The sequence below is a fragment of the Electrona antarctica genome (genome assembly GCF_951216825.1).
Source record: "Electrona antarctica genome assembly, chromosome: 6".
Classification (NCBI taxonomy): Eukaryota; Metazoa; Chordata; class Actinopteri; order Myctophiformes; family Myctophidae; genus Electrona; species Electrona antarctica.
Genome location: NC_136811.1, coordinates 30,789,555 through 30,816,877, shown reverse-complemented (window position 1 = coordinate 30,816,877; position 27,323 = coordinate 30,789,555). Strand labels below are relative to the sequence as shown.

At 42.0% G+C, this 27,323-nt stretch overlaps 1 protein-coding gene across 1 annotated transcript in view; it reads left to right on the top strand.

Moving 5' to 3' along the window:
* Positions 1-27,323, top strand: part of LOC306925348 (atrial natriuretic peptide receptor 1-like) — a 72,563-nt gene that overhangs the window by 25,990 nt on the left and 19,250 nt on the right. The window contains exons 3-5 of the mRNA XM_079504126.1: positions 3,803-3,916; positions 6,016-6,151; positions 26,732-26,823. Of these exons, the coding sequence (XP_079360252.1) occupies positions 3,803-3,916; positions 6,016-6,151; positions 26,732-26,823 (342 nt within the window). The remainder of the gene's footprint in view (positions 1-3,802; positions 3,917-6,015; positions 6,152-26,731; positions 26,824-27,323) is intronic.

Below are 27,323 nucleotides of genomic sequence, written 5' to 3'. Positions count from 1 at the left end.
AGACACCTTTATGAACACATCTGTGAAGAAAACTAGTGGTAAGCTAGGCAAGCTGCAGATTTGCCACAACTTAAGCTAACTTTACCTAACTAACTAGCCATCCTGGACGATGTTAGTCACCCACTGCACACAGCACTTTATTCTCAGAAGAGCAAATTCAGTAACAGGTTTTTATCCCAGATATGTAGCACAGAAAGATAGACTTAAGAACTCCTTTATCCCAAGGGCCATTAGACTATATAATGAATCAATGGGGGCCGTGGGGGGGAAACGAGGAGGGAGGGGGTTGGTCAGTTAACGTATTTGCTTTGTTTTTTTTAGTGGTGTTGCACTTTTAACTCATGCCTTTTTTATCTTATAAGGTCTATTGCCTTTTTCTACTGCATTCTATTTACTGATGTAATGTGTTTTTATATGTTCATCATGCTCTTTTTATTCTGTATGTATGTACTGCACTGGAGCTGTTTCCTTCGGGATCAATAAAGTATCTATCTATCTATCTATCTATCTATCTATCTATCTATCTATCTATCTATCTATCTATCTATCTATCTATCTATCTATCTATCTATCTATCTATCTATCTATCTATCTATCTATCTATCTATCTATCTATCTTGTAACAATCGCCCTTATCACTTAAAGGAGAAAACCACCCATTTTCAACATTTTACTATGTCATTAATATACCTTAGAGCTGTTGTGTGGAAATAACAAAAAAGTCCCCCCGATTCTGTGTTTCCTAGAACTGTAAGTATGAAAAAAATCATTAACATGGTGAAACGCATCTTGATGACATCATCAAGATGTGTTTCACCATGTTAATGATTTTTTTCAGATCTCTAGTTCTAGGAAACACAGAATTTATTATTTCCAAACAGCTCTAAGGTATATTAATGACATAGTAAAATGTTGAAAATGAGTGGAATGCCCCTTTAAGGAAAACCGTTAACTAAGGAAAAATAAACAACAGGATCGTAGGGTTATAGTGTAAGTTATTTATATAGAGATGCAGCAAATGTGAATTGTCAAACAAACGGTGTTCAATAGAACTAGTGCACTTGGCACAGTACGTCTGTCCCTGTCTCTCTCCCTACAAAATGAAAGAAATAAACAGGTAAACAAACTGAAAACAACAAACAATACTCTCTTCAAAACCCCTCCCGCCCCAAAAAAGTCCCGACGCTCGCCGTAGCGTCCTGCGTCTCCACGTTTACAAACAACAAGCAACCCCTCCCAAAGTCAAGAGCGCAAAACCGCGCTAAGCATTAAGTAAATAAATAAATAAAGTCCGCGTCCGTCCTCTTCCTTAACGAAGCGCGCGCCCGCGACAGTCAATAATAGTTCCTCGGTAGATCCCTATATCCAGGGAAACGTAAAATATCCGCTCTGAACGGTCCAACGGAAAAAAACACGATTGGGGTACCCCTTATTAAATCTTTTTTATCCACTTAGACAGCTTGGAATGATCTCACCGTTATCGGATAATCCAAACACTGGTCGATTCCCCACCGGCAGCAACCGTGCGTCACTTCTCCCGATAGCTTCGACAGTTCTTCTCTTAGGCTGCAGATACTAAGTTTAAACTTTTGCTTGAATGAATTAAACTCTATCTGGCGCCCGGAGCTCCTCTCTCCTGTGTAGGCCTACACCTCTGTTTGCAGTTTCTTTCCCCCCTTGTTCCCCGTGTGTCACTTCCTCCCTATGAAACCTAAGTGTGGGTGGCGACATCAGTCCCTGACAGCTGTCACTCACCCTAGGTCCATCAAGTCCCGTTACCCCTCTCGTGAATAGGAGAAAATACTATTTAGCCAGTATCACATCATTTCACTTCATAAAAATAATAACACGTATAGGGAAAATAAAGCAGAATAACATGGAAATGTGCTTCGTCACAATCTATCTAGCTGCTTGGCCCTCCTTTTGGAGAGGCCGGCCATTTGTAGGTCCCTCACAACCAACTTGTGCATAGGCTGCCAAAGATAAAAACAAAAAGTTTACATCTGTAACTTAGATGTGAGATGGTCTGCTTTAGCTGTTGACATTTCAGCACTTTGGTTAGACAGTACATACAGTATATCACTCATGCAGTTTATCTAAATGAGTTGTTATGGATTTTGCATTAGCTTAAAGGACCACTTCACCACTTTTCAACCTATCTTCATATAATTGGTCCTCACTAATGTTCATGATAAAACCCCACCATTTTTTTCTGCTCGGTCTGTGTCTCATAGGAGGGATGTGGGCAGTTCAGACATCCGTCCACCAGTGACATCATCGTTAGGCAGATTTCTTTTAAAACAATATTTGTTTTAAAATATATTTAGATTTGTATTATCGTGAGAACGATGGCTTCCATTTTTGCATTGAAACTTTTCAGGAAAAGAAAGCCTGTAGTTTCTATTGGCTTGGAATCCCCATCGATGGTTTCTGAACTGCCCACAGCCCTCCTATGAGACACAGATTGAGTAGAAAAAAATTGCGGTATTTTATCATGATCATTAGTGAGGACCAATTATAGGAAGAGAAGTTAAAGTGGTGAAGTGGTCCTTTAAGCCTAATCTCTCAAATACAGATTTGAGCTGCACTAGAAAATTAAAACCGATGCCGATGGGTTCCCAGATTGGCTTAAGCCTTGTTCTTATCCATTTACTGCATGTGACATTTATTTATTTATATATTTTTTAAATTTCATGATTTTGTAACCCATTTTTCACCCGGTGCCAATTGCCTAAACTGTAATCCTGGGCACTATTCTCCCTCTCTGAGTTCATGCTTCCTTCAATGCATGAGGAGTGAAGCATGAGCTGTGAGCAGGCCGCTTCTTATCACCTGACAGGGGAGGAGTTTCCCTGGTAGGACGTAGCGTGTGAATTCATTATTCGTTATTCCAACCATAGAACGATAACCTACCTAGATAAAAAGTTAGATACCTCCTTCGGCTCTGGGGCGTGTGTATCTCGAGAGGAGGCAAGCTTCCTTGAGCTTGACACAGAAGCATAGTGGAAGCTTGCCAAGCTTCCGCATGTGTCATGGAAGGGAACGTTCGCTAGGCCAATCAGAGGCAACATCAACGTTTGTTTTCTCATCCCAATAAAGCTCCTTTGGATTGAAAGACCCTGAAAAGACACGCTGTGATTGACCAGTAATCACTTGAGTGTCAGCGACGCAGCGTGCCTTCCGCAGTTCCGCTTGACTTCCGCCTTACAATGGATTTACATGGCTCCAACGAACTGCAGCGGCCAATGAGGCATCTATTTTTCTTTTAATATCTATGATATCCCCCAACTTCAAATTTGACACACGCGTTCCACACCACCACCGGGAGTGCAGTGCCCGGCCTTGAGTCGGTGGGATATACAGTGGTCTTAATGAACCTAACAGTACGTTTTAACAGCGGGCGACAGCCAGACGCATTTTCCGGAAGTGCATTATTTGTTTATGGGACCCGGCGACTACCGGCGGCAGTTCCTCCGCCCACTTTTCGACTTTTTTGGGCGATACCGGGCGATTAGGCAATGTGTCGGCCAATGCTCGCCCGTTGCTCACCCCCCCCCCCCCCCCATTGGGTACTTATATTTACAGTTCGGTAATAAACACAGTGGTACGATTTCAGTTAACAACTAAAAAATCATTCACTCATGACTTGTTTCAGCATCTTGTTACAACATTTCAGCACCATAACAGTAGTAATGGATGATCAAATAGAAAGAGGAGTTACAAATTCTTCACGGGGGCCCAAGCCCTTCCACCAGCAGACCAAAATGAAAATACTAAAGTATTATTTCCTGTCTATTTTAAGAGTGTGAAGATACTGACGTATCGAGAGCCACAGAACCCTGGGTACAGAGACTTTGTCAGCCACTTGAGGACAGATGCTAAGAAGACATTCAACTATACAATAGAGGACTCACTGGTAAGGAACATAATACAATACATACAGTACAGTGTCCATGTGTGTGTGTGTGCATGTGTGTTCTGTTTGTGTGCATATTTAAGCTCCCCAAGAAAAAAATATATTTTGAAAGTAGCAGATCTGCAAGCTCACAACGCGTAATGTATACACGGTTAAATCGGTTTAACTGATTTTGATGCTAAATTAACTAATTGTGACCAAATTTGACTGAGGGGCTGCCATTGGATTTTTTTAGAATTTTCGTTTTTTCATGTCATGTGAAAGCAGGGAATCATAGCTTCAGTCTGCCTGTGCTATTAACTCGTTTTTGAAAAAAAACGAGTGAAAAGCTGGTGAAAAGCAGGAATTTGCGCGATGGCAGGCTCTCAGTCAAATCTGGTCACAATTTGTCTGGGGACCCCCTGGTACTGCTTCAAGGACCCCCTGGTACTGCTTCAAGGACCTCCTGGTACTGCTTCAAGGACCCCCTGGTACTGCTTCAAGGACCCCCTGGTACTGCTTCAAGGACCCCCTGTGGACCCCAAATTGAGAACCACTGGGCTGCAGTATAGAGTCAGGGCCTTATGCTGATGAAAGGCGAATAAGAATGACGAAGGAGGAATGGAGAGAGAAAACAGAAAAGTATGTAAAGCAGTGGATCTGTTCATTTCTATAGTTTCTATTCCTCTTAAAGGTGTGTTTGTGTTGTATCCAGATCAGAGAGAGCACGTTTAGTGTTGGTAATGCTCAGCTGGTCTATCAGCTAATTTTCTCCTGTACAACGCCTGGCTGATTGGTCCAATTCAATTTAGAGAAGCAAGCTAATTTAGTTTGGCCGATCGTATCTTCACATTTTGTCCTGCACACAGGTACAGGATGACAGCATAAAATAAGCACTGTCACACAATTAGATGAACAAGATACACAGTAACAGAGAGATGGACAGAGAAAGGCAGAGAGGGGGGGGGGGGGGGGGGGGGTGGGGGGGGGGTAGTGTCATCTCACAAATCTTATCTGCAAACACTTTAGCTTTAGGTGCAGCCAGAAGAAGAACACGCTGGGTCTAGGCATGGTTCTCAGGCTTTCTGTTTGTCAGGCTTATGAAGCTAGTTGAACATCAACAACAGACTGCTAAATAAAACCAATTTGATTAAGAAACAAGAAACAGGCAGATCCCCCTAACATGAGTGCTTACAAAGAATGATATTATGTCTGTGTTTTGTTACATCATTTTGTTTAGGCTCTCATTCAGCCTTTCAGTGTTTGATAGGATCCATGATTACGGTGAAACAATGATAATAATAGTAATGCATTGATTCTCACTAAGCAGATATCAGTACAGGCGCCAAAGATCACAGGGGGTGCATAAAATCATTATAGCTTAACCCCATATGTAACTTCATTATGGAGCACACTAACATTGTTAAAAGAAATGTTTCAATAGGTTTAAAACAAATGTCACAATGTTTTGCAGTGTGACATGTTGTGAGCTTGTTGATCTGCTATTCTTGCTATTCATCATACCAGTATAGAGCTAAAATGTCTGAAAACACAAGTGTGTGTGTGTGTGTGTGTGTGTGTGCGTGCGTGCGTGCGTGCGTGCGTGCGTGCGTGCGTGCGTTTGACTTGCGCTTGCGCGTGAGCACACAACTGGGGGTCTCAGGAAAGAAGGTTGGGAACCACTATTATTTATGTTTAATGATTAGATAATGCTGATAGCAGGAGGGCCAATTAAATCAACACATCTAATAAGGCCTAGTGACATAATCAGCCAGCCTTTCAGCCTGGACAGCCTGGAGGACATCTGTCATTTAGTATGCACATTTTTATCTTTGTCAAGGCTTTATACATCCAGCAGGAAATTGCAGTTATTAAATTGTATGCGAGAGAGAGAGTTTATACTGTATGCTATCTGGCATTGCCCATTATCCATACTGTAGTGTTGATAAACAGAATCTGAATCAAATGTATCATTACATCACAGGTTTACAGGCTCCAACAGGCAATCTTACTGTAATAACAGTGGACTTTAAATTTGTCCTTGAGATTTTGCACATTATGATACCAGTCCGCTATGAAGAAATTATCCTATTCTGATGTTAATGTTTTCTGTCTTCCAGAAGAACATAATCTCTGCAGGTTTCTATGATGGTCTGATGCTTTACGCCCATGCTTTGACGGAGACCATGAACCCATCAGGGGAGCGGCCTGTAGGGAAAACTGTCACCACCCAGATGTGGAACAGAACCTACCATGGTAAGTCTGTGTTCTAGAAATTCGGCCATAGCCACTTGCCAAAATGTGCCCAAATGTGCTGACCTCATCACATTTGTGATGACGGCTATGGACGTTTTTAGGCCAAGGAGTGTTTTTCGTGCAAAACTAATGCTAATAACTTGTTTTCGCGATGTTTCCGGCAGAGCAGGCCTCTCATTCTGTGGACCTTAATGACCAAATGCATAGAAAAAACACAAATAAAATGTACGGCATGACATCACAGGTCCTGTCCAATTTTGGGCCTGTGGCTCCCCGGCTATAACCACTTTTCAAAATTGTTGAAAAATAGTTAAGATCGCTGATCTACATGATACTATACGACAAAGTGGGGCATTAATTTATATTGCTGCTGCCCGGCAGCAGCAATATTTTCAAAATGCAAAATGGAAGCCGTGTCTGAATATGAATTGACTGCCTCAGTGACCAACAGCAGAAGACTGTGGTTGTGTACACCTGCATGAATATACAGTAAAATATGTAATGATGGGTCTCCTGACAGCTACTCTCTGTGGTCTTGGAGGACGTGGATCTGGTAAACAGATTTAACCGTGTGCACTGTAAAGTCATCAGTGTTCATTTAATTCTGAGAGTGTACAAATGGAACCGAATAAACCCATGCTGGGAGACCCTGTGATGATATTTCTTCCAGTACCCTAGTTTCTTGTCTGAAACATTTTATTGCTGGAGGGAGGTACATTTGGCTACTGTGGAATGATTTCATTCTTCTGAGTTCAACGGTCTGTAGCCTATTTTGTAATGGTAAGAATTTCTGTGGAGGTTGTCTGTGCTTTAACAAATAACTCAAATTGTAATTTATCTTAAAGAGATATGAGCCCCCTCAACTCCTGAAGAAATACTGAGTTCTTGATTGAGACAGAGCTGGCTCAGACCATCTTCTCAATCAACATTTCATTAATAAACCACAACCCAGAGGACTGGTATGAACAGAAACTCTGGGATAAAAAACAACACAGACCCATCATGCCCAATCAGTATTCTGTAAACCAATGATTTATTAAAACTAAAATAGAATGTTTTTTTTAGATGACAAAAAGATGCCAAGAAAAGTCAGTTGTGTTATTGTTGTGAGTTCCCCAAATAAAGACGAGTTAATCTTGAGTGTATTCAGTGACAGCCAGGCAAAGCAGAGATGTTAAATCCCTGGAGGTGTCCAAGGCTATTAGCTTTCTCCTTCTCCCCTCCCTGGACCTCCGGCTTACCATATATTTATAGTGTCCGTTTACAACATCATGTAATCATCGACCTTTATTACAAATACATATTCTGTGAACACATCCTCAATACATTCTTTACATAATGATCATGTGTCATGTGCCATGTGTTTTTTTGTTTTTTGTTTTTCTTACATTTTTATCCCACGATTTTGCAACCCATTTGTTCACCCAGTGTCAATTATCTAATGTAATCATGGACGCTACACTTCCTCTGCCAACCTTGGGGGGCAGCGGACTGGCCTCATGCTTCCTTCTATGCATGAGGAGTCCAAGCTGCTTCTTTTCACCTGACAGGGGGGCCAATGTTAACAGAAATACTGTACATATGTCCTTGTAATAGTACCATGGTTACAAAACTATACAGCCCTCTGTATACTTTGGCCACATTGGCCTTGAAGCTGATTGGCTAATACACATCATCTAAGTTGTTTAGTCATGACAGATGAGACAACATCTTGGTCAATGTGGAACTAGCCTCCCTTCTCTGCACAAGTGCACATGGTTGCATTTAAATGGCCAGTGGGATGCTTTAGGCATTCTGGTTCTTCATTTTTTTCTGAGCATGACATGAAGCAATGAATACAGCCTCTCTCTAGTTATGAATTCAAACCCTGTACACTCAAGACACTTCCCTCGCTGCCACCCTTAGATCTCCATATATGGAGCTGACCTGTTCTGACATTCCATATGTTGATCTGAACCTCATCAAACCCTGTAGACTCAAGACACGCTCCATATGTGGCCAGACCTCATAAACCCTTTACACTCAAGACACTGCCCCCGCTGCCACCCTTAGATCTCTATATGGAGCTGACCTGTTCTGAACTTCTGACATTCCATATATTGATCTGACCTCATCAAACCCTGTACACTCAAGACACGCTCCATATATGGCCAGTACAGAATTCATTCCATATGTTGATCTGACCCCCCATGCCAAAGCGCCAGCGCTCGCTCAGCAGTCTGCCGTCACCGCCTGGGTGACCTCAGGGCGTCTTACTGGTTATTATTATAGTATTTAACCATAACATTATGAGATTGTAAAATTGAGCAGACCACCTCAAACCAGTACACATTAAAATCCATAACTTGTGTGTGTACAAATGGAACCAAATCGACTTGTAAGGGTCCATTTGGTTCCATTTGTACAGTCATGGATTTACAAATAGATAAATTAACGTTGAGGATTTGATTGTGTAGGAATTGAAAAGATAGATCAGTTTTGGTTGCGGCTTTTTTGTCTTTTGGTGGACAAGCAGATGTTTCCTCTTCTGCTTCTCTTCAAGGTATTGGAAGGAGACAGAAAGCAGAGGCAGAGAGAGAGAAACCACAAAAATGCCAACGTTGCAAATCGTGTTATTGAACAGCCCCTATCATCATATCTCGTCTCATTTCTGCACGTCTTCCAAATTATCTTTTCCTCTGGTTTCTCTGGAAGTACATTTCCGGACACTGCAAAATGTAGATGTCACTCAAAATCCTCCCACTTCAGCCATATTGTGTGTCTCATTCAAATGTCTAATAGGATACATGTGGAAGCTAATTGTGATGATTTATAATGGAGAAGATACTTGATATTATGCTTTTGCTTATGTATATGCATCTATATAAATTGAATGCATTAAGTATTGATAGGTTGCCTTTATGTTATCTAATGTTTGTATTTATATCTAATGGTAGAAGAAATACAAAAACAAAATCTGTCTCTGACAAACTGACTCATGACCTCCAATCCAACCCTGGCACAATCTCAGTGTCTTCATTGCGTTCTTGTCCAGACGTTTATTTGTATCCAATGTCATGCTGAAACTCAATATGCTTCACATTAAAAGACAATGGGGAAAACAGTATACATATCTATGCATTTAATTATGTACAAAGTTATAAAATGTGCGGCATAAAACTCCACTCCCTCCACCCACACACATAAAAGACAGGATTTATGACAACCCCACCCTATACAGCAAATCGTTGTGTTAACTGAGTTAACTGTGTTAAAAATCTGGTGTGCAGGGTGATCTGAGTTGACTATGGGTCACCGTTTGCAACTTGATGAACCTGAACCAACTTCCTCTATGGTGCGATTTCCAAAGCACACAGACCAACACGCCTGCAAATGATGGATGAGCGTTTAAATAGTTTGTTGAGGAGTTGACTGGGCCCATAGAAGCCCCATCAATCCCTCTTCACCTAAACTCTCCCTTTTTTGCCTCAACATGGGTGTATTCATGCATGCACGCACGCACGCATGCACACACACGCATGTATGTGCATGCGCGCACACACACACACACACACACACACACACACACACACACACACACACACACACACACACACACACACACACCTCTACTTGCCACCAGGATCTGCATGTTTATGAGAGATCATTCCAGCTCGACCAGCTAAACAAACCACTTGTCTACTCTAAGCCAATGACAAGCTTTCATCACCTGCCCTGTCCAATCAGAGGGTCTGCAGGCTGGTGTTCAGATTGTGTTTTCTTGTGTATTTGGGTTAGGCTCTAGCTCTGGCTCTATAGTTTGTTTGAGTGGGCAGCAGAGAGGGTGATGTTTATTTTTGGAGGAGGTCAAAGGCCCCTTTTTGGTCACAGGCACAGGGAAAGAGATGATTGACATTGAGAGGATGGAAGGTTACTGGGCATATGCCTTGTGTTAGGATTCATTAAGAAGCTACTTAATTGCCTGTTTCTACCCATAATGTTCACATTTTAAGATGACAGCAGTAACCAGGGGAGAGACATACGTGTACTCTGATGATTTATTTTGCTCTCCGTCTCCCTTTCCTTTCACTCACATCCACTCCTCTCTCATTTTCTCATTTTCTCCCCATCCATCGTCCTTTAACACCCACTGCCTTTCCTTTCATCTCCTTAAGTGACCCTTTGTTAGAGAAACGACCGTCCTCTTCTTCTCCATCACCAGGAGCTTGCTAACAGTAGAGGTAAACACTTAGAGGAGGGCAATGGGAGGCTAACAGAGGGAAACGCAGGCAGGAGCTAGCTAGACATATGCGGAATCCATCATTGTAATTTAGTTAGCCACAGGCAGACATGATGGCTGCCTTTCATTCATAGAATGAGCCCCCTCAACTCCCTTTTTTCCATGTCTCTGAATAAATGCTGAGATCTTGGAGAAAGAGGCAGAGCTGGCTCAGAGCATCTTCTCAATCAACATTTCATTAATAAATCACAACCAAGAGGGGGATTCCAAAATCCGGCATCAACAGAAACTGGAACATCCTCCCCAAAAAACACAGACCCATCGCACATCATTTAAAACCAAGGCTATCTTAAAACTTGAAACAAAAACATTCAGCAATGGCTTCCATAGCAATGGCTTCCATAGCGATGGCTCCCTTTCATTCACAGGAAAGCAATTGAGTTATATTAGCAGTTCATTATTATATATTTTTTTGTTTTTGTTTTACTTACTTTATTATTATTCTTTTTTTTATAGAATCAAAAATGTGTTTAAATTAATATGTGTTGGAAAACATAATATAATATGTAGAATCAGAATGAGCTTTATTGTCACATCACAGGTTTAGTGTAAAGAAGAAGGTGAAATGAATTAATATATTTTCATGTGCAGTGAGAAGAGACAGGATAGAGGAGTGAGAACAAAAGAGAAAAGAAAAAGAAATGTGGGATAAAAACAGGTTGAATGAACAATATACAGATATACTGTAGTATAGGTACTGGAGCAGCTCAGACAGTTTAAGCCCTTATTTTATTAACAGGGTGCAAAGTAAAAAAGCCACAACGTTTCGATTACATCTTCGTCAGGTCATCATAGTAGGCTATACTGATAGCGTATGTGATAGCAGGTATGTATATGATATTTAGAACATTAGCATCATTATGTCTCAACTACAGTACATTGCATTATCCGGCCTGGCAGGGATATTTTTTTCGGTCCTGCGAGTCTCTGTCTGTCTGTCTGTCTGTCTGTCTGTCTGTGAGCAACTCATTTTGGGCACCGCTGGACCAATCAGCATGAAGCATGCACACTCCCAGTCGGCCTCAAGGTGGCGCTATAACAGGTCGCTTCTTGCGAAACACACTTTTTGCTACATATTTTGTTCAAAACCCAAATTGGTATTTTGATTCTGATTGGCTACAGTTGGCTTTCAAAGTTCCAGAGGGCTTTCAATGGGTCCTGTTTTGCACAAAATGCCACAAATGAACTTGGTGTCCGATTGGCATGAAACTTTGCATGCACACTCCCTGTAGTCCAAGGAAGAACTGCCACCCCAAATGTTTCAAATAACCCTCGGCTGATTATAGCGTATTTGATCCCAGCCTGGCAGTTTGCGCTGCCTCCAACTACTGCACTTCCTAGTGATGCTACTGTATGTTGTTATGTATGTACGTTACTTTGGTATTTATATTAAGTGCATAAAGTGCATAAAAGGATTGTGTGTGATTCAGGGTGCATAATAGATGAGTACATGGAGATTTTAAATGCACAGTATCAAGTTTTAAAATAGCCTTGGTTTTAAATGATGTGCGGTGCAGGGTATGTGATTTTTGATTTACTTTTTTTTTTACTTCAATAATTCAGCCCAAATATGTACGCTCTTCTTTGCTGGAGATTACTATGTCATCAACTCTTCATCATCACATGTGGCCGTGTCTGTCAGCCCCACCTCCCTTCAGCTCCATTATTCAATCTTCACCTCTCGTCTACCTCCCAGACTCCTGCTCTCCTCCTCTACCATCTAAAGGTGACTCCAGACCGAGGAAACTTGTCCAGACTAGTCTACTCGACTACTTAAAACTCTCATATTGCAACAGACTAGCATTTTTTATCTGCACAAAGACAGTCTGCCGACGAAACATTATTTTCCACCATGCAAATTGCAGAAAGCACTGGTTTGCAGTGTTGCCAGGTCTGCTTATTATAAGCGACTTTGGGCTAGTTGTCCTGTAACATAGGTTAATATTCATAGTTGCCCGTTGCTTTATAGTTCGGGCTTATTTCTGAAGTGTAGTTGCTTATTTGGGTTTGCTTTCATTTAAAAAAAAATAGCTGATGTAATAGGGCTAAGTAGTGAAAGTGGTTGCTTCTTTTGGATTTGTTTTCATAGACATGGTCGCTTGTTTCACTCACGGAATCTGGCAACACTGCGCTTCACACTAAAACAAACAAAGTTAGCATTATTTTCGCTAGTCTTGCTTTGGAGTTGATTTGGAGACTGGAGTTGAATGATGATTGGTATTACATAATATATTAAGAGTTGATATTGAGAGTTGATATTGAGAATATGGTATCTAGTTCACACACTACACCAGTAGTCAGCCCTGAAACATGACGAGCAGACTACAATTACACTCTACAGAGTAATTTACCCCCCTCATCGTCTACGACATGGATTGTTGTAGACGCAACCGACCGGACATGTTCGGTTCTTCATCAACGGGTTCCGACGCGTCGATAAGGCGATATGGACGGCAAGCGACGGGAGCTTCTCGTCGGGAGTCTCCTGCCGACAACTTCGCGACTCTTTCAAACTGGCCGACAGCTGACCGTCGACGCATTGTGGAGGTAGCTTTAGACAGGAAACATCACAGCCAAGCCTTCTCAGTACAGAACCATTCACCTGCACTGTGTTTATTGAGAACAGTTCTGTTCTATAAGTTATAGGCAACTAGTTTAGTTTATGTCGTGCTGCAGGATAGGGTGAGCACCTTCCCCTCGAGGATGCATATACGGAGCGGTGCATACTGTACTCTTTCATGCCAACTGCCATCAGACTCTAGAACTGCCTCCCCCAAATTGCATATGGTCCTATGGTGGTCCTGGTCTTGTGTGTTTATGTCCACTTGTATCTGTTGTTTTTCTGTTTGTCCAGTAGTTTTATTTATGTGTCACATTATGCTGTTGAAACGCTTCAATTTCCCATCAGGGATTAATAAAGTATATCTCATCTCATATAGTTATAGGCAACTAAAGTTGCCATATCATTTTGTTCCCAGCAATTGTCCATGTACAGCCTGGAATGTGATGCGATGAATTTATAATGACGACGAATATATGCAGAAGGAGGAGAGGACACTGGAGCAGCAGTCAAGCCAGGCTTGAGGCGCGTTGGTAGACTCCCTTTGTTCCTGATAACGAATAGGCTATACTGTATTTTGTATAGCACTTTTCCAAACAAGGTTACAACAAGTGCTTTGCAGAACAAGGTAAAAGAGCAGCATGTGCTGTATGGAGCTCCACTGTAAGGGACGGTGTGCACAGAAAGTGTTTTTTAGAGCTACTCCTTAAGACATAGGAGCGCTCCTGACTCCTGTGCCAATCGCCACGCCTTGAATGCTGTTTTGGCAGTGATCTCTTGGAACCCTATCTTGTGCGCCGCCTTACCGCTTATGCCTAAACTTGTTAGATCATTTTTTTACTATTTTAAAATAGTTGACGACCAAACCTAAGTGACACTTTGGAAGCGCTCTTGGCATTCAGATTTTTGATATCAAAAGTGCTCTGCCATGAATAGAATGATTTCTTTCTGTGGTCAAAGCCCTTGAGACACACTTCAGCATTATGCCACAGACGAAAAACAGTCGAAGTCCACACTATTGATCCATAATGTATAAATGATAAATAAGGGTTCAGGACAACGAGGCCTTTTCGTGGAGGGGTCATAATGAAATTTGGACTTTTCGTCTGTGGTACTCCATTCTTGTTATCACATTAATTTAACACTTTAATCTCATCCTCCATATAATAGTCATTCAGTATGCTTGGCACTTACTACTGCCCTTTTCTCTCTTTCATGTTTTCTTTTTCTTCATCTCTCATAATCACTGAAAGAGAACATCCTCCTTTTTGTCTTGCTGAATAAAGACCTTAAAAAAAGGCAGGGGGACCCCAAAAATAGGCTGGAAATCTAATCGGGTGAAACCAGAGCTTCCTGCCTTTTCCTTCAGGCCCTTCTCCTCCACGTCCTTAGATCCAGGAGAAGTCATCATCCTATGCTTGCCTCTCTGTTTCTCTATCTCTCTGACCGCCTGCACCTCCTTTATCCTTCCTAGGACATCCATCACTCAGTGGCCTTTACAGCTGGACTTTTACCGCTGCTGCTTCCCACACATTGTTTTCCAGCTACAGTATTACTGACTGGCATGGCTGGTTAATGCTATAGGATCTGGATAGAGCTGATAATCACACTCAAGTAGTATCTCTCTGTAACTTCCCCATCAGCAGGACAGTGACAATATTTTGAAGATGTTGAGTGAAGTCAAGTAAAGTCTAAAAAATCACACCCGTGTGAAGTGAGTGGTGCAACTCTGTGTGTGTGTGTGTGTGGGGGGGTGGAAGCTCCAGACCCACAGGAACACACCCAGGGTGCCGGCGCGATTCCCTGCGTCCGAAAGGGTTGAGAAATGACAGAGTTACCGTGTGGGGTTCCCTCTACTGTACTGTACTGTACTGTACTGTCACTGTACTGACACACCCGAAATCACCATATATACAGTTAATATGTGCGTGTGTGTTTGTGTGTGTGTTAGGGTGCGCACAGGTGGTGAAAAACAACCATGCTGTTTTCGTGCTCAGACCCACCCAGCCAGCCAGGCAGGCAGGCACCCACACACACACACACATAGCTCTGTAAGGGACGGCAATGTGCAGGACACACAGGTTTGCGGGACATTATCCTTACCAACTGAGAGTTTACAAATGGACCGGCAGGATTCTTGCTTTGAGCTGCTCCTTCAAACATTGTTTGTGCATTTGCAAACTGTCAGACTGCCACTGCCTAGATATACAAGGAGAAAACTGACAAGACTTTGCAAGACCTCAAGACACAAAACATGCACAGGCACAGAATGGGACACAACGTCCTAATTTTGGATCTACTTAACTTAATGAGATCGTTTTATGTTGTGTTTTGACTTAAGGTTTTGGAAGCCAGATGTTACATTATGTCCAGTTGTGATTTATCTCACAGCATGCATGCTCTGCCCATGTGCTGATTTAAAGGCTCTGGCCCTCATTTATCAATTGAGTGTAAATTCTGCCCCAAATTCGAGTGTAGGATTCGTAGTACACCCACGTCGGGTCGGCATTTATAAAGTGATCGCAGACAGCTGATCCTTCCTTAATTTCGTTCGGACGTTTATAAATGTGACGGCTGAAATCTATCTGGCACGCCCTATGAAATCAAGCCTCGCCCTCGTTTTTGCGACATGAACAACTGCAATACGACCTGGAAACCATGGTTACAGGAAAAAAAAGTTTCACTCGCTTGCCTAAGTTGCCTTGCTGCCCCCTCCCATACACACACACAGACGCACGCACGCACACGCAACTTGTTGCTGTAGGACTACCCTGTCTGTTTCTCCTCTCGCTTCGCTTCCCTTCCCTTGCTGCCCGCCTCACCCCCCCCGCACGCACGCACATATCGCAATTTGCAAGCAACTGTCACTGTGTTGTTAGTTGTATATTCAATTATTAAAGTCTTTATTCATTTAATATACAACAAGATATATTAGTGAACGAAAACCTGAACCTGTGAACCATGAATTATATAACAAATAGGCGCGCACACACGCTGCTGTTTTGCAAGGTGCATCTCCTGTCCTGTCTGTCTCTCTCTATCACTGTGGTCCGTCCGTGACACCGTGACCAATTGACCATGCACGTTCGAGAGTCTATTTAAATTGACTCGCTGTCAACTGTCAATTATATGAATATTGCAGCCAAAACCGTAGCCTCATGTGGAACTGGACAGTGGTGGTGGTGGTGGGCTGCAGGCTGGCTTAGCCGAATAGCCTACTATCTCCGATGCGTTCCCACTTGCGCTGGCACGGCACATTTGGCATTCGAGCGACGCGTCGGGTTTATTAAACGAGGAGGAGATTGCACATACTGTAACTCCAGAAAGACATCGGCCTGCTGTAGATTAGGCTACAGTAGGCTACCCATGTTGGGACTCTCCGCGCTGCAGCACTGCACTATACTCTCCAACGTCCCGTCATGGAAATATTTCCGCACAGACAGCCCAAATCCTCGCATGTATGCGCTCATCATGCAAAACACTGTTTAAATGGCTTACGCATCTAATTGCAACATTGTTTTTAAATGCGCGATTTTAATTGCTTGCTTGTAAAGTTGGAAATCTCCTACTAATTTCATATGACACAAAGACACATCGTTGATGTATTCCTTTACTTTTATTTTTATTTTTTACATTTAGCCCATATAGCCTACATACCTAAACAGTTTTAAACATTTTAGGAGTGAATATATGTTTCGATGCCTGTGACAGCCTCTCAGCTGGTCAAACAATGCTGCTCCGCTGTTCTACGACAGAAAAACAGGTGAGGACAAAGCGTACGACAGCTCCCGACCAGACGTGATTTTTGTCCTGGCTCAAGTTCAAATTCATGCTTTGGCGCAAATCGTAAATGCCGAAAATTGCGGTAATTTCGGCGTACACCCATATTTTGGCGTACGCACGGTTAATAAATGAGGGCCTCTGTGTTTAGACAAAGGCGATCCTCAATCATTTCTAGATGAAGAAATTACAACCTTATGATCTAGTAGTTAATTCCTTCCAAAATCAAAACCCTTGCTTTTGTGGAAAATAATTGTAGCAATAATTTTAGTTACTTATAGATAGATGTATTTGTATGTTTCCACAGAGTAGAGTGGGGTAGATCATTGGTTCCTAAACGTTTGCCCATGCCGGACCCAAAATAGTGAAAATAGAAGATCTACAAGCTTGCCTTATATTCAGTACTTCTTAATTATTATTTTTATTCATGGAATTTCTTAGATTTGTTTGTTTGTTTGTGACTCGTACAAATTGGTCCGTGACCCACAAATGGGTCCCGACCCACGGTTTAGGAAGCAGTGGGGTAGATCGATGTCAGCTCACACTGATACAGGAATGACATCATGAAACAGAATATTGACAGTGCCTGCCCTGATGTATCTCTGTAGCAGAGACCAGACAGATACACACCCCAAAACAGCACTGATGTTAATGATTCATTGCATCCTTGGCGTATAATGTGAACTCTCTGATTCCTTCATGAACAGCACGCTATTGGTCATTTGCTATTGATAAAGACTGCACAGGGAAGCCACAGATGCAGTTATTAGACGGGTCTTGTTCTTTTTTCCTGAAAAATTTGCTTTTCATATGCCCTTTGAATCTGTAATCTACTCTCCTGCATCTCCCTTATTTTATCTCCCTCTCCCAGGCTTCCTACACTCAAAGAAAAGCTCATTAACAGTTATCAATACTTGATAGAGGTCAGACAAGGAGGTCTGTGACTGTGTGTGTGTGTGTGTGTGTGTGTGTGTGTGTGTGCGTGTGTGCGTGTGTGCGTGTGTGCGTGTGTGCGTGCGTGCGTGCGTGCGTGCGTGCGTGCGTGCGTGCGTGCGTGCGTGTGAAAGAAAGAAGTGGAATTGAGAGATGGAGAGACCAAAATAGCATGTGAGACAGAGTAAAGAGATTGAGGTAGAATCTAATAATATTTTATCATAAGCAATATCCATGACAAATACGACATGGATGAAGGGAGGTGGTCTGACGCTATACAGATCATGAATGAGGAAGTGAGGATGGGGGTGATTGGGCGTTGGTGGACAGATCAGGTTACATCTGCTTCTCTCTCCCTGGCTTCTGGTCCATTAACTAATGGACAGCCAGTTCTCACCATGGATGATGGATTGGGATGATGCCTGTGGATTTATTCAGTATACCAAGATTCACTGTGCACCCACAACATGCAACACCTTATGGAAGGTGTCTTGGAAGATCAAAATCAGAATCTGCTTTATGTGACATAAAGGTGCAGTTCAATAGAGCATGCAGTTCATCCAACAAGGAAAGGTAAAACAACCGTGGTAAAAGTTAAACGGCCATATTAGGATGCCCCTCCCCCTTTACTGTACATAGTATTTCTTTTTTTATTTCTAACCGTTTATAATGATGTTTTTGCATAGTACTGTATATTCTATATATATATGTCAAACGTTCAGATGAATTGAATATGAGTGGACCCCAATGGAAACAAGCATAGGCTTTCTTGTGTTTTAAATCCTCAGACCTTGTATTCTGCAAACTGTTAATAAAGTATTCAATCAATCAATCAATCAATCAATCAAACAAACAATCAATCAATCAGTCAATCAATCAGTCAATCAATCAAACAAACAATCAGGGACCCCATTACGGCTATAGGAGGGGTCTCGTACTGTAGGCTATAGACTCACTGATTGGCCCACATGTTTTGTTTGAGCGTTAACCTACATTTTAGTAAATTATCATGGCCCCTGCGGACACTGACACAATTGGCCCAGTCCATAGCCATCTAATAGAAGAGTTACGATATTGAGGGGGCAGAAACCGAGCGCTCAAGTGCTGTTCATGCAGCCTGAACTGAGACAAGCTGGAGTTGGAAATACATTGTTTTCAACGAGGGCGGCGCAAATAAGAGCTATTTTAAGCATGTGTGCAACATGACAACTGTTAAAGTATTGTATAGTAACAACTAAAGTCTCTTTAATGTTTATGTTGTACTAACAATCTAAAATAAAGGGATTTAAGATCATTAAAGCTCCCTGAGTCCAATGCATTTCTGCCTACTTCCGGTCCAGGACTTGTCCCAGTTTGTTGTCCCCATTCTCAATAGAAGTCTATGTGGGAGAGCCGCCATTGGACTGGCCCCATGAAGTGAACAGAGTTTGCGTAACTCTGTCTATATCTAAGGCTCTGGCCCAGTCTATAGAGCAAAGCAGTGGGCGTGGTTTTCTGGACCCACTGAAAACTCTCCAATTCATTGTTTCCATAGAGATTTACAAAAATATTGTCTAAGCCTAGAATCAAGCCATCCAGGATCCTGGTGAATCATGACCATAAAACCATAAAAAAAAGTGAATATTTAATTTTCTGATATACTACATTTAATTAATAGGCCTACCCTTTGTTTAACATTGTCCATTTTGCATTATTACACAGAATCAAAGGTTTTATGGTCATGACTCACCAGGATCCTGGATGGCTTGATTCTAGGATTAAAATAATTGACGGAAAAATGAATGGCAGATTTTTCAGTGGGTCGAGAAAACCACACCCACTGACCTATGCCCTATTCTACCCACCAATCTACACAGTCACCCCAATATTGGTATTGCCTATACAGTTTCCAGAGATAAAAACAACATTATTTCCTGTTACTTTCTGAGTGGAGTGTGTGAAGGTAAAATCAATAAAAAGTAGGCCCAATTAAGTTCTCGACTTTTAACTTTTAGCCTCTTTGTTTACTTAGTGTGCACTGTGCGCATGTACGCACATACACACAGACACACACTGTATTCCTGGAAAGCAATACGTCACTTACCCAGAGCATGACTCACATGGTTCGATGTTCACTATCATATCACTATAGGTGGGTGTTAAATCATAAGTACAGCACTTTACTTCCGTCCACGAGGCTAAAGCCAGACAGCAAAACACACAGATAATGTCATTTTCCCACACCGACCGCAGGCGGAGTTAAACAGTCACCAATTGTAATGTGGAATAGGGAAGTTAATGAGGGCGATCATGAAAAGTGCGTGCGTGCGTGCGTGCGTGCGCGTGGGTGCGTGCGTGCGTGTGTGCGCGTGGGTGCGTGCGTGAGAGATTACATGCATGTGCGCGTGTTTGGTTTTATGATGGACTACATTTTGCATTCATGTTGTTCCTTGGGTGTAGCTGCCTGTGAGTTTGCTCACTGCTCATGAACATGTAAGCCCTGTTGTATACGTATTATTACGTGTTGATGTTTGTGTGTGTGCACATTTATGTGCATTTGCATGTATTTATTGTGCGTGTGAGTGTAATCTGTATGAGCAACCATATCTCCCATTTCCATCACAGCGATAATCTGCTGCGTCCATCTCAAAGGTCTGCTCTCCCTCGCGCCGTGGCAGGCTGCACCTGTAGTAGTTATTTATTACTTTAATAACCTCACACAGCTTTGACATTTCCACAGCCATATAATGGTTTAGTCCAATCAAGGCTAGACAAAATGTCATTTCTCTGAGCACATAAACACACCTGATGACCATCCATCCCTTGGCCTCAATGGTCATGCTAATTTGGTACGGAAATGAAAATGTCAATAGAGCAACTGGCCCACTGTTAGATTCAGGGACAATGCATAATTAAGCACATAAATATAACCGATGCTACTCACCCCAGAAACTTGTTGAAATCTCTCTAATTGTCCTAGTTCTGGAGATAGAAGCATAAAGCCTCCAAACGTGATATATTTGTGTAAAGGCTTCATAATCAGTTCAGTTAGACATAAAATGATATTAATTAAATCAGTAGAGTCTCGATATACACTTGTGAGGTGTGGGCATATATAGGGCTTGGTAAAAACACAAAGAAAGGTCAACAAATTCTGACATGGGAGGGACTATGGAAGCTCAGACAATGATTTAGGCAGTGTACAGAACAATACAGAATGAATAGGGTGTTAAACTACAGTAGTAGGTTGAGTGGTTATCCTTTTGGAAACTATGTAAGTCAGCCTAAAGTGTGATGTAATTTGCATCACCGTGAAATGTTGCGCAATAACATGGTATTTCATGCAAATGCAAACTGTACTGTAATTATGACAGTTGCATGGATGCGACATAGTGCGTTATGTCTGGACAGGCATGCAGTAGGTATTGTGCATGGAGAGATGTGTGCAAACGGAGTGGTTTGGTAGGAGAAGGCGGACAATGGGGAACGGATAAACGGGCACAGGGCTTTCAATTAGTGTGGCAAGATAAAAGGGAGTCCTTTCATCTGCTGTTAAATTCTTTGAAAGGTTGATTGATAATATTCATTGTGTCTGCAAAATGCTAATGGTTCCATTAGTGTCAGTGCATAAAGTACTCTTGAGTCGAAAAGGACTTAACTGTAACATGTACTGTAAAAGGGCGGTGTTGTCATTAAATTACCAAAATGTCCTGAGGCTTACGCATTTCCTCTCCCAGTTATAACACACATAAGTTATATTGCACTGGGTGTGCAAAATGTGTTGGGCTTTTCTTGTGCATGCAAGCTAATGTACTTTTTGTGCACATGTACAGTAAGCCTACAGTATGTGTCTGTTCATGCACATAATTACATGGATGTGTTTTATGATTCATAGTTATATAGTTCATATTAGCCGATTTTGCAAGTTCACAACATAGTGGTTCAAAGTCTTGTAGTATTATTGATCAGGCTTTTTTTGGTGTGTAACTCATGCTTAATAACTCTTATCCTGTCACAAGTGCACATGCAGCTCTAGAATTAGCCACAGACAAGACCAAGTCTTGCCACGGACACATCTCTGTCTGTGTACGGACCTATTGATGACCCCTGATCCTGACTTGAAAATGCATTTTCTGTTTAATAAAGAACTGGAGAGACTCCTGTTACTGAACAAGCATTCTATAGCAATGAGTACTATCAGAATATAGTGCTATTCAACCCTTTTTTAACCAAAGAAAATCGCTTACCCTACCTTTAATAATCCATCAATGAAAATAAAATCAGCTTGGACACACAATCCTATATAAAAATTGGCTTAAAGGGAAATTTCACTTCATTTTATCGTCTACTCAGACTTATGTGAACACCCCAGACAGTTTTTAAGTTGCTCATTCAGTATTTAGATGTTTGATATTCATTTTATTTGCCCCGCCCCCCTCCTATACATTGTAACTCTATTTTATCCATGATAGATTCATCGGAAACACCTGTCCTTTTTTCTGGTGACTGATATATTCTAATACAGGTATGTGAGGGGCCGTGCCTTTTCATTTACTGTTTTCATTTATTTTAATAATTCTTTTTGATGATTTAGTCTCTTCTGGCCTCCTCCTGGAGGAGGTTCTTTTCTTTTCTAAATACTGAAGGTAGACATCACGCTGTGTCGTCATGGCAGCAGGCGCAAAACAATCTGTCTGCTCCATTTATGGACACAAAAGGGGCCATGCCCAATTGGGCATATACTGATGACATCAGGGATTGACAGATACAGAGATCTCCATATTTTGGCATAAAAGGAACATGGACTGCTCATGGCCGATGTGAGCTTGTTGATCTGCTATTTTCTGTGAAGCTTTCCACAATAAGGACACTGGGGTTTAAGTGGTTAACACGGCACCCATGTTAAGTGGTGGGTGGGCCGTCTGCATCTTCAGAGCATCAGTGGCATGCACAGATAGACACTAGGGGGTGCTAGAGCAGTGTACACTGTACAGTATGTGGACCATGATGACATTGATCAATTCTTGATAAAAAGCTTCTAATATATTATTTGGGCCCCAATATCTATCAATCTCACACTATTAAGGAGGTTGGCTTTTTGGGCTCCAAAGCAAGTTGTAGTTTGTTCTTTATATAATCAGGTTAAGAATGATAGGTTTTGTGTGATTTAGGAATGTGTCGTTCCTGAGCTATTGAGCCAGCGTTGGTCATTGCATCTGTCTGTATGTGTTTTTGTTGCCACTGCAATTCCCCGTCCGGGCGGACTTAAACCCTGTTGTTGCGGTAGGCGGTTAAGAAAATGTCTCCATTTGGCCACCCCGAGTATGACAGATAAGCATTCCGTTGTGATGGTGCTGTTCAGTGGGTCACGCAGCCACGCTGGGTGCGCGCAGGGCTGTAACCTGTCTATGGCACGGCGAAGGAGGTGGTAGAAGAGAGGGCGGACAGTGTGGTCTCGAAACAGCGCGTGTGTTCACGACGTCACGTTAACATGCCCCCGTCCAACTGTCAGAGCTGGCTTTCATGTGCCTGTGCCACGCAACCCCATAGTATAAAGAAGGATAGAGACTGAACTGGCGCGAAGCTCCGCCCCCCCGGCTATTCATGTCAGTGGAAGTTGCTCAGTGGCGTTTTGAAGCACCCGGAAGAACCGTCTCAGAACGTCTACTTCCACATTTGACCACCAAATTTTGGTGGTCAAATGCGGAAGTGCAACCGAGCGCTCAACGTTAAAGCCCAGCTGCACGGGGTTTCCCGGTCATGAATCCACGGGTCCGCCTGTAGTCCCTCCTCTTACCACTAGGGCCCAGTGCTTCAACGTTGAAGAGCCTCACTGGGGCCTTGCGCAACCCCCGCGTTGGCCGCGATGCTTCCCCAAAGAAGAAGTTATGTGGACTGACGCAAGAGTGTCTGTACTATGGGTCCGAGTTGTTTTGCCTGCCTGGGGGCGGTGTGAGGAAGGGGAGGTGCGTTGGAGAAGGGGAATATTGCGCGGAGAACTGTGTCCCAGTATTACAATTTACAATTTACAATTTAGGCATTTAGCAGACGCTCTTAATCCAGAGCGACTTACATTAGGCAAGAACAAAAGTATGGGAATACATCACATATATAAAATGCATTTATCAAGAAACATGCGTAAGCTAAGAACGTAACTAGAACATATCTATATAATGACACTATACATATTAAATATACATATATACTATACTATGCTATACATATGTACTATGATGTGCTATTTCAAATGCTATCTAAGTCTAAAAAGTGCTATCTAAGGGGGTAGGATAAGTGCTATGGGCCATGATGGAGTCTGAAAAGGTGGGTCTTCAGACTACGGCAGAAGATTGGGAGTGATGCTGCAGTTCTGATTGCAACGGGGAGTGCATTCCACAGTTTTGGGGCCAGAAGGGAGAAGAGTTTGGGACGTGTATTAATCTGTGTCCGGCCCAACATGCATTTCACTGGTGACACTGGTGACACGTGATTTGAGATGAGTTGTTTTTGACGCAAATTAATTTAATTAAGATGAATGTAATTATGATGAATGTTAGAATGTTTGGCGTGTGTAATGCGGGGCAGATTGAGGTTGGAGGACAGGGCTGCACGGCGCTAGGTTCCGTGAGGCGGTCCGTGCGTCGTGGCGTTGTGAGGAGGCGCACAAAGCGAGCAGCTGTCTTGCTCTATGCTAAGGAAGTATTCTGACTGAAAGACAGCGACCGAGTGAAATAGACAGCGAGCGAGCGACCGCTAAATTAATAGATAGATTCCCACAGGTTGAGAACCACTAGTCTAGTATGGCAAGCAACCCCCTGACCAATGCTTGGCTCCTCTTGGGTGAACCGCATTATAATTACCAAATCACCATGGAGACCTGCAATCTCCGGCAATTAAGAGCTAATGGTGCCAACTCCTGTCTGTCTTTTCAAATGGAAATTAACACCCGGTCTTCTAGCATGGCTAATCGGTGGTAATTAGCCTCGCCCACTGGCACTGGTTACCTATGATGTTTTTTTTAGAGTTACAGCAGCAAACACTTGCCATGTGGGTGACCTCCATGAAACGAGCTCCTTCTTACTGTATCTCTTCCCTCTCTCCCCACTGACACTCTGTTCTCATGGTTTTATTATTTACATTATTTTCCCTAACTCTATTTTGTTTTATTTCAGATGTAATTTTGTTTTATTTCAGGTGTCATTTCAATCCCACATGTTATTACTCTACTCGTCTATTGTTTCACTCTTTACCAACTTTTCATTCAAGTAGGCTACTCTGCTTCTGTCTTGTTTTTGTTTCTATTTATTTGTATGCATGCCCTTCTCAATCTCTCCTTATCCACTTACACTCTCTCTCTCTCTCTCTCTCTCTCTCTCTCTCTCTCTCTCTCTCTCTCTCTCTCTCTCTCTCTCTCTCTCCCTCCCTCTCTCTCTAATGTCTCTATGTTTTTGCCTCATTCTCCCATCTCACCAGCCTCGATGTCATTGCAGGTTCTCTATTCACTTGAGGCCTTCATTTTTGTATTTACTAGTGTACTGTATATCTTGTTCAATCATCAAGGCAATCGAATGCATAGTTGAGCTGCTTTAGCACCTCATGCTGGATACTGAAATATTAAACACAAATTAAATAAACAGACAGCCTCATTATATTTTTGCATTGCTTCGTGAATCGACTAAAAAGTAGTTTGCTTCTGCCGACAGTTTGTGGGCTACTAGTGGACAGCTTGTGGGCAGACACATTCAGCATTAAACATTTGCTCTGCTCTGTCCCACTTGTATTTTCCTTTTTGTTCTTCTCTACCATAAATGTTACTTGTGCGTGCCAGGCATATGTGCAGGGGGGGGGGGGCTTTTTAGGCAAAAGCTGCCCTTTTGCCTAAAAAAATCAGCATAGCTGATTTGGTTTTAAGATGTTGATATTCATTTTGCATTCATCCTTTACGACCCCAAATCACACCTTGGAAAGCATGAGTGTCTATTTCAAACAAAGTGTTTTTTGACTGGGGGGTCATATTTTGACAGCAGGAATTGCCTGTCATAATTTGACTGACAGTATAATTTGACTGACAGTATTAGGATGTATTAGGATGTTGATATTCATCTCCCCCCCCCCCCCCCCCCCCTACCCTACGCACATATGTAACCTTTTCTGGGGTTTCTGGGGTTATCAGTGCATAGAGCACTGATAAATTGGTGTGTATCTTTGTGTCTGTTTCATATAAAAGTGAACATTTCAGTCAATATGAGGGACATTTCTGTTTCCTGGATACCAAATAAGAAAAACCTTGTTGGTCAACTGTTAGCTTAGGCTAGTTAGCTATTATTGTCCAGTAATGTTGAGAACAAAAGATACTGGAAGAAGCATATCTTGGGCTCTCTCTGACCCGGTCATCCTTGACCGGATGTATCCAAGGATGCTCTCAAGGTCAGAGACTTGTCGAGAGCATTTATGAAACCATAAATACAAACTTTGTTTTCAGTGTTGGAAAAAGTACTCACATGTTTTACTTAAGTAAAAGTATCAATACTGCAATGTAGAAATACTCCATTTCAAGTAAAAATCCAGAATTCAAAATTTACTTGAGTATTGTGTGCTTGTAGGCTATTTTCAAATTGCCGAAATGTACTGTATAGAGGGCTGTGTGTTTTGTAATAATAATCAAAATCTACAAAGTAACTAGTAACTAAAGTTTTTAAATAATTGTAGTGGAGTAAAAAGAACAATATACAGTATATATATATATTTTTTTTAAAATACATTTTTATTCCACATCTTTGCAGTGACACATTGCATGATACATACATAGGTACATGGTACATACATATAATTACCAGTAGGTGCGTTTCATGGTAGTCGTTGCATGTTTGTGGATTTTTCTCTTTTTTTTAAGAACAATATTTGTCTCTGAAATGTAGTGGAGTCGAGGTAAAAGTACAGAAAAATCGACATATTCAAGTAAAGTACAAATACCTCAACATTTTACTTAATATAAGTGCAGTTCTCAATTAAAAATGTACTTGGTTTCTTTCCACCACTGTTTACTTTTCAGGTGTGACAGGAGTGGTGCACATTGATGAAAATGGTGACAGAGAGACTGACTTCGCCCTGTGGGACATGGATACCAACACAAGTACCTTCCAGGTCCCAATTACAAATACTGTACAAGATAATAACAATAATATCATCAGCTGATGTGATATACTATATGATGCAAAACAGTATGAGACAAATTATAAGATTTGACTTGATGATTGTGTTGGGTTATATGCTAATGAAAATGAACGGTTGCCCTAACAGGGCAACTAGACTATAGTACTTGGAACACTTTATTATTCTTTCTAGAGTAACCTTTTTTTGGAAACGCTACTCCTCCCACAGTTTGGACGGCACGCACTTGAGCCATTTGTCACATCGACCGGCTTCATCGGTGTGCTTGTATTTTGCTAATTACTTGCGTATTACTGGTTTTGTCTTTGTCTGTTCACCAGTCACCCCCACCGTCACCCGGGGTGCATACTGTATGTTTGTTAGACATACTAACAGTCCGAAAGGCATTAGTCCGACAACACCGCCACTCCTGACATGCGAGGCTGGTTACAACTAACCCGTGGCCGGGTTAAAACTCACCCGTGGCTCCCGAC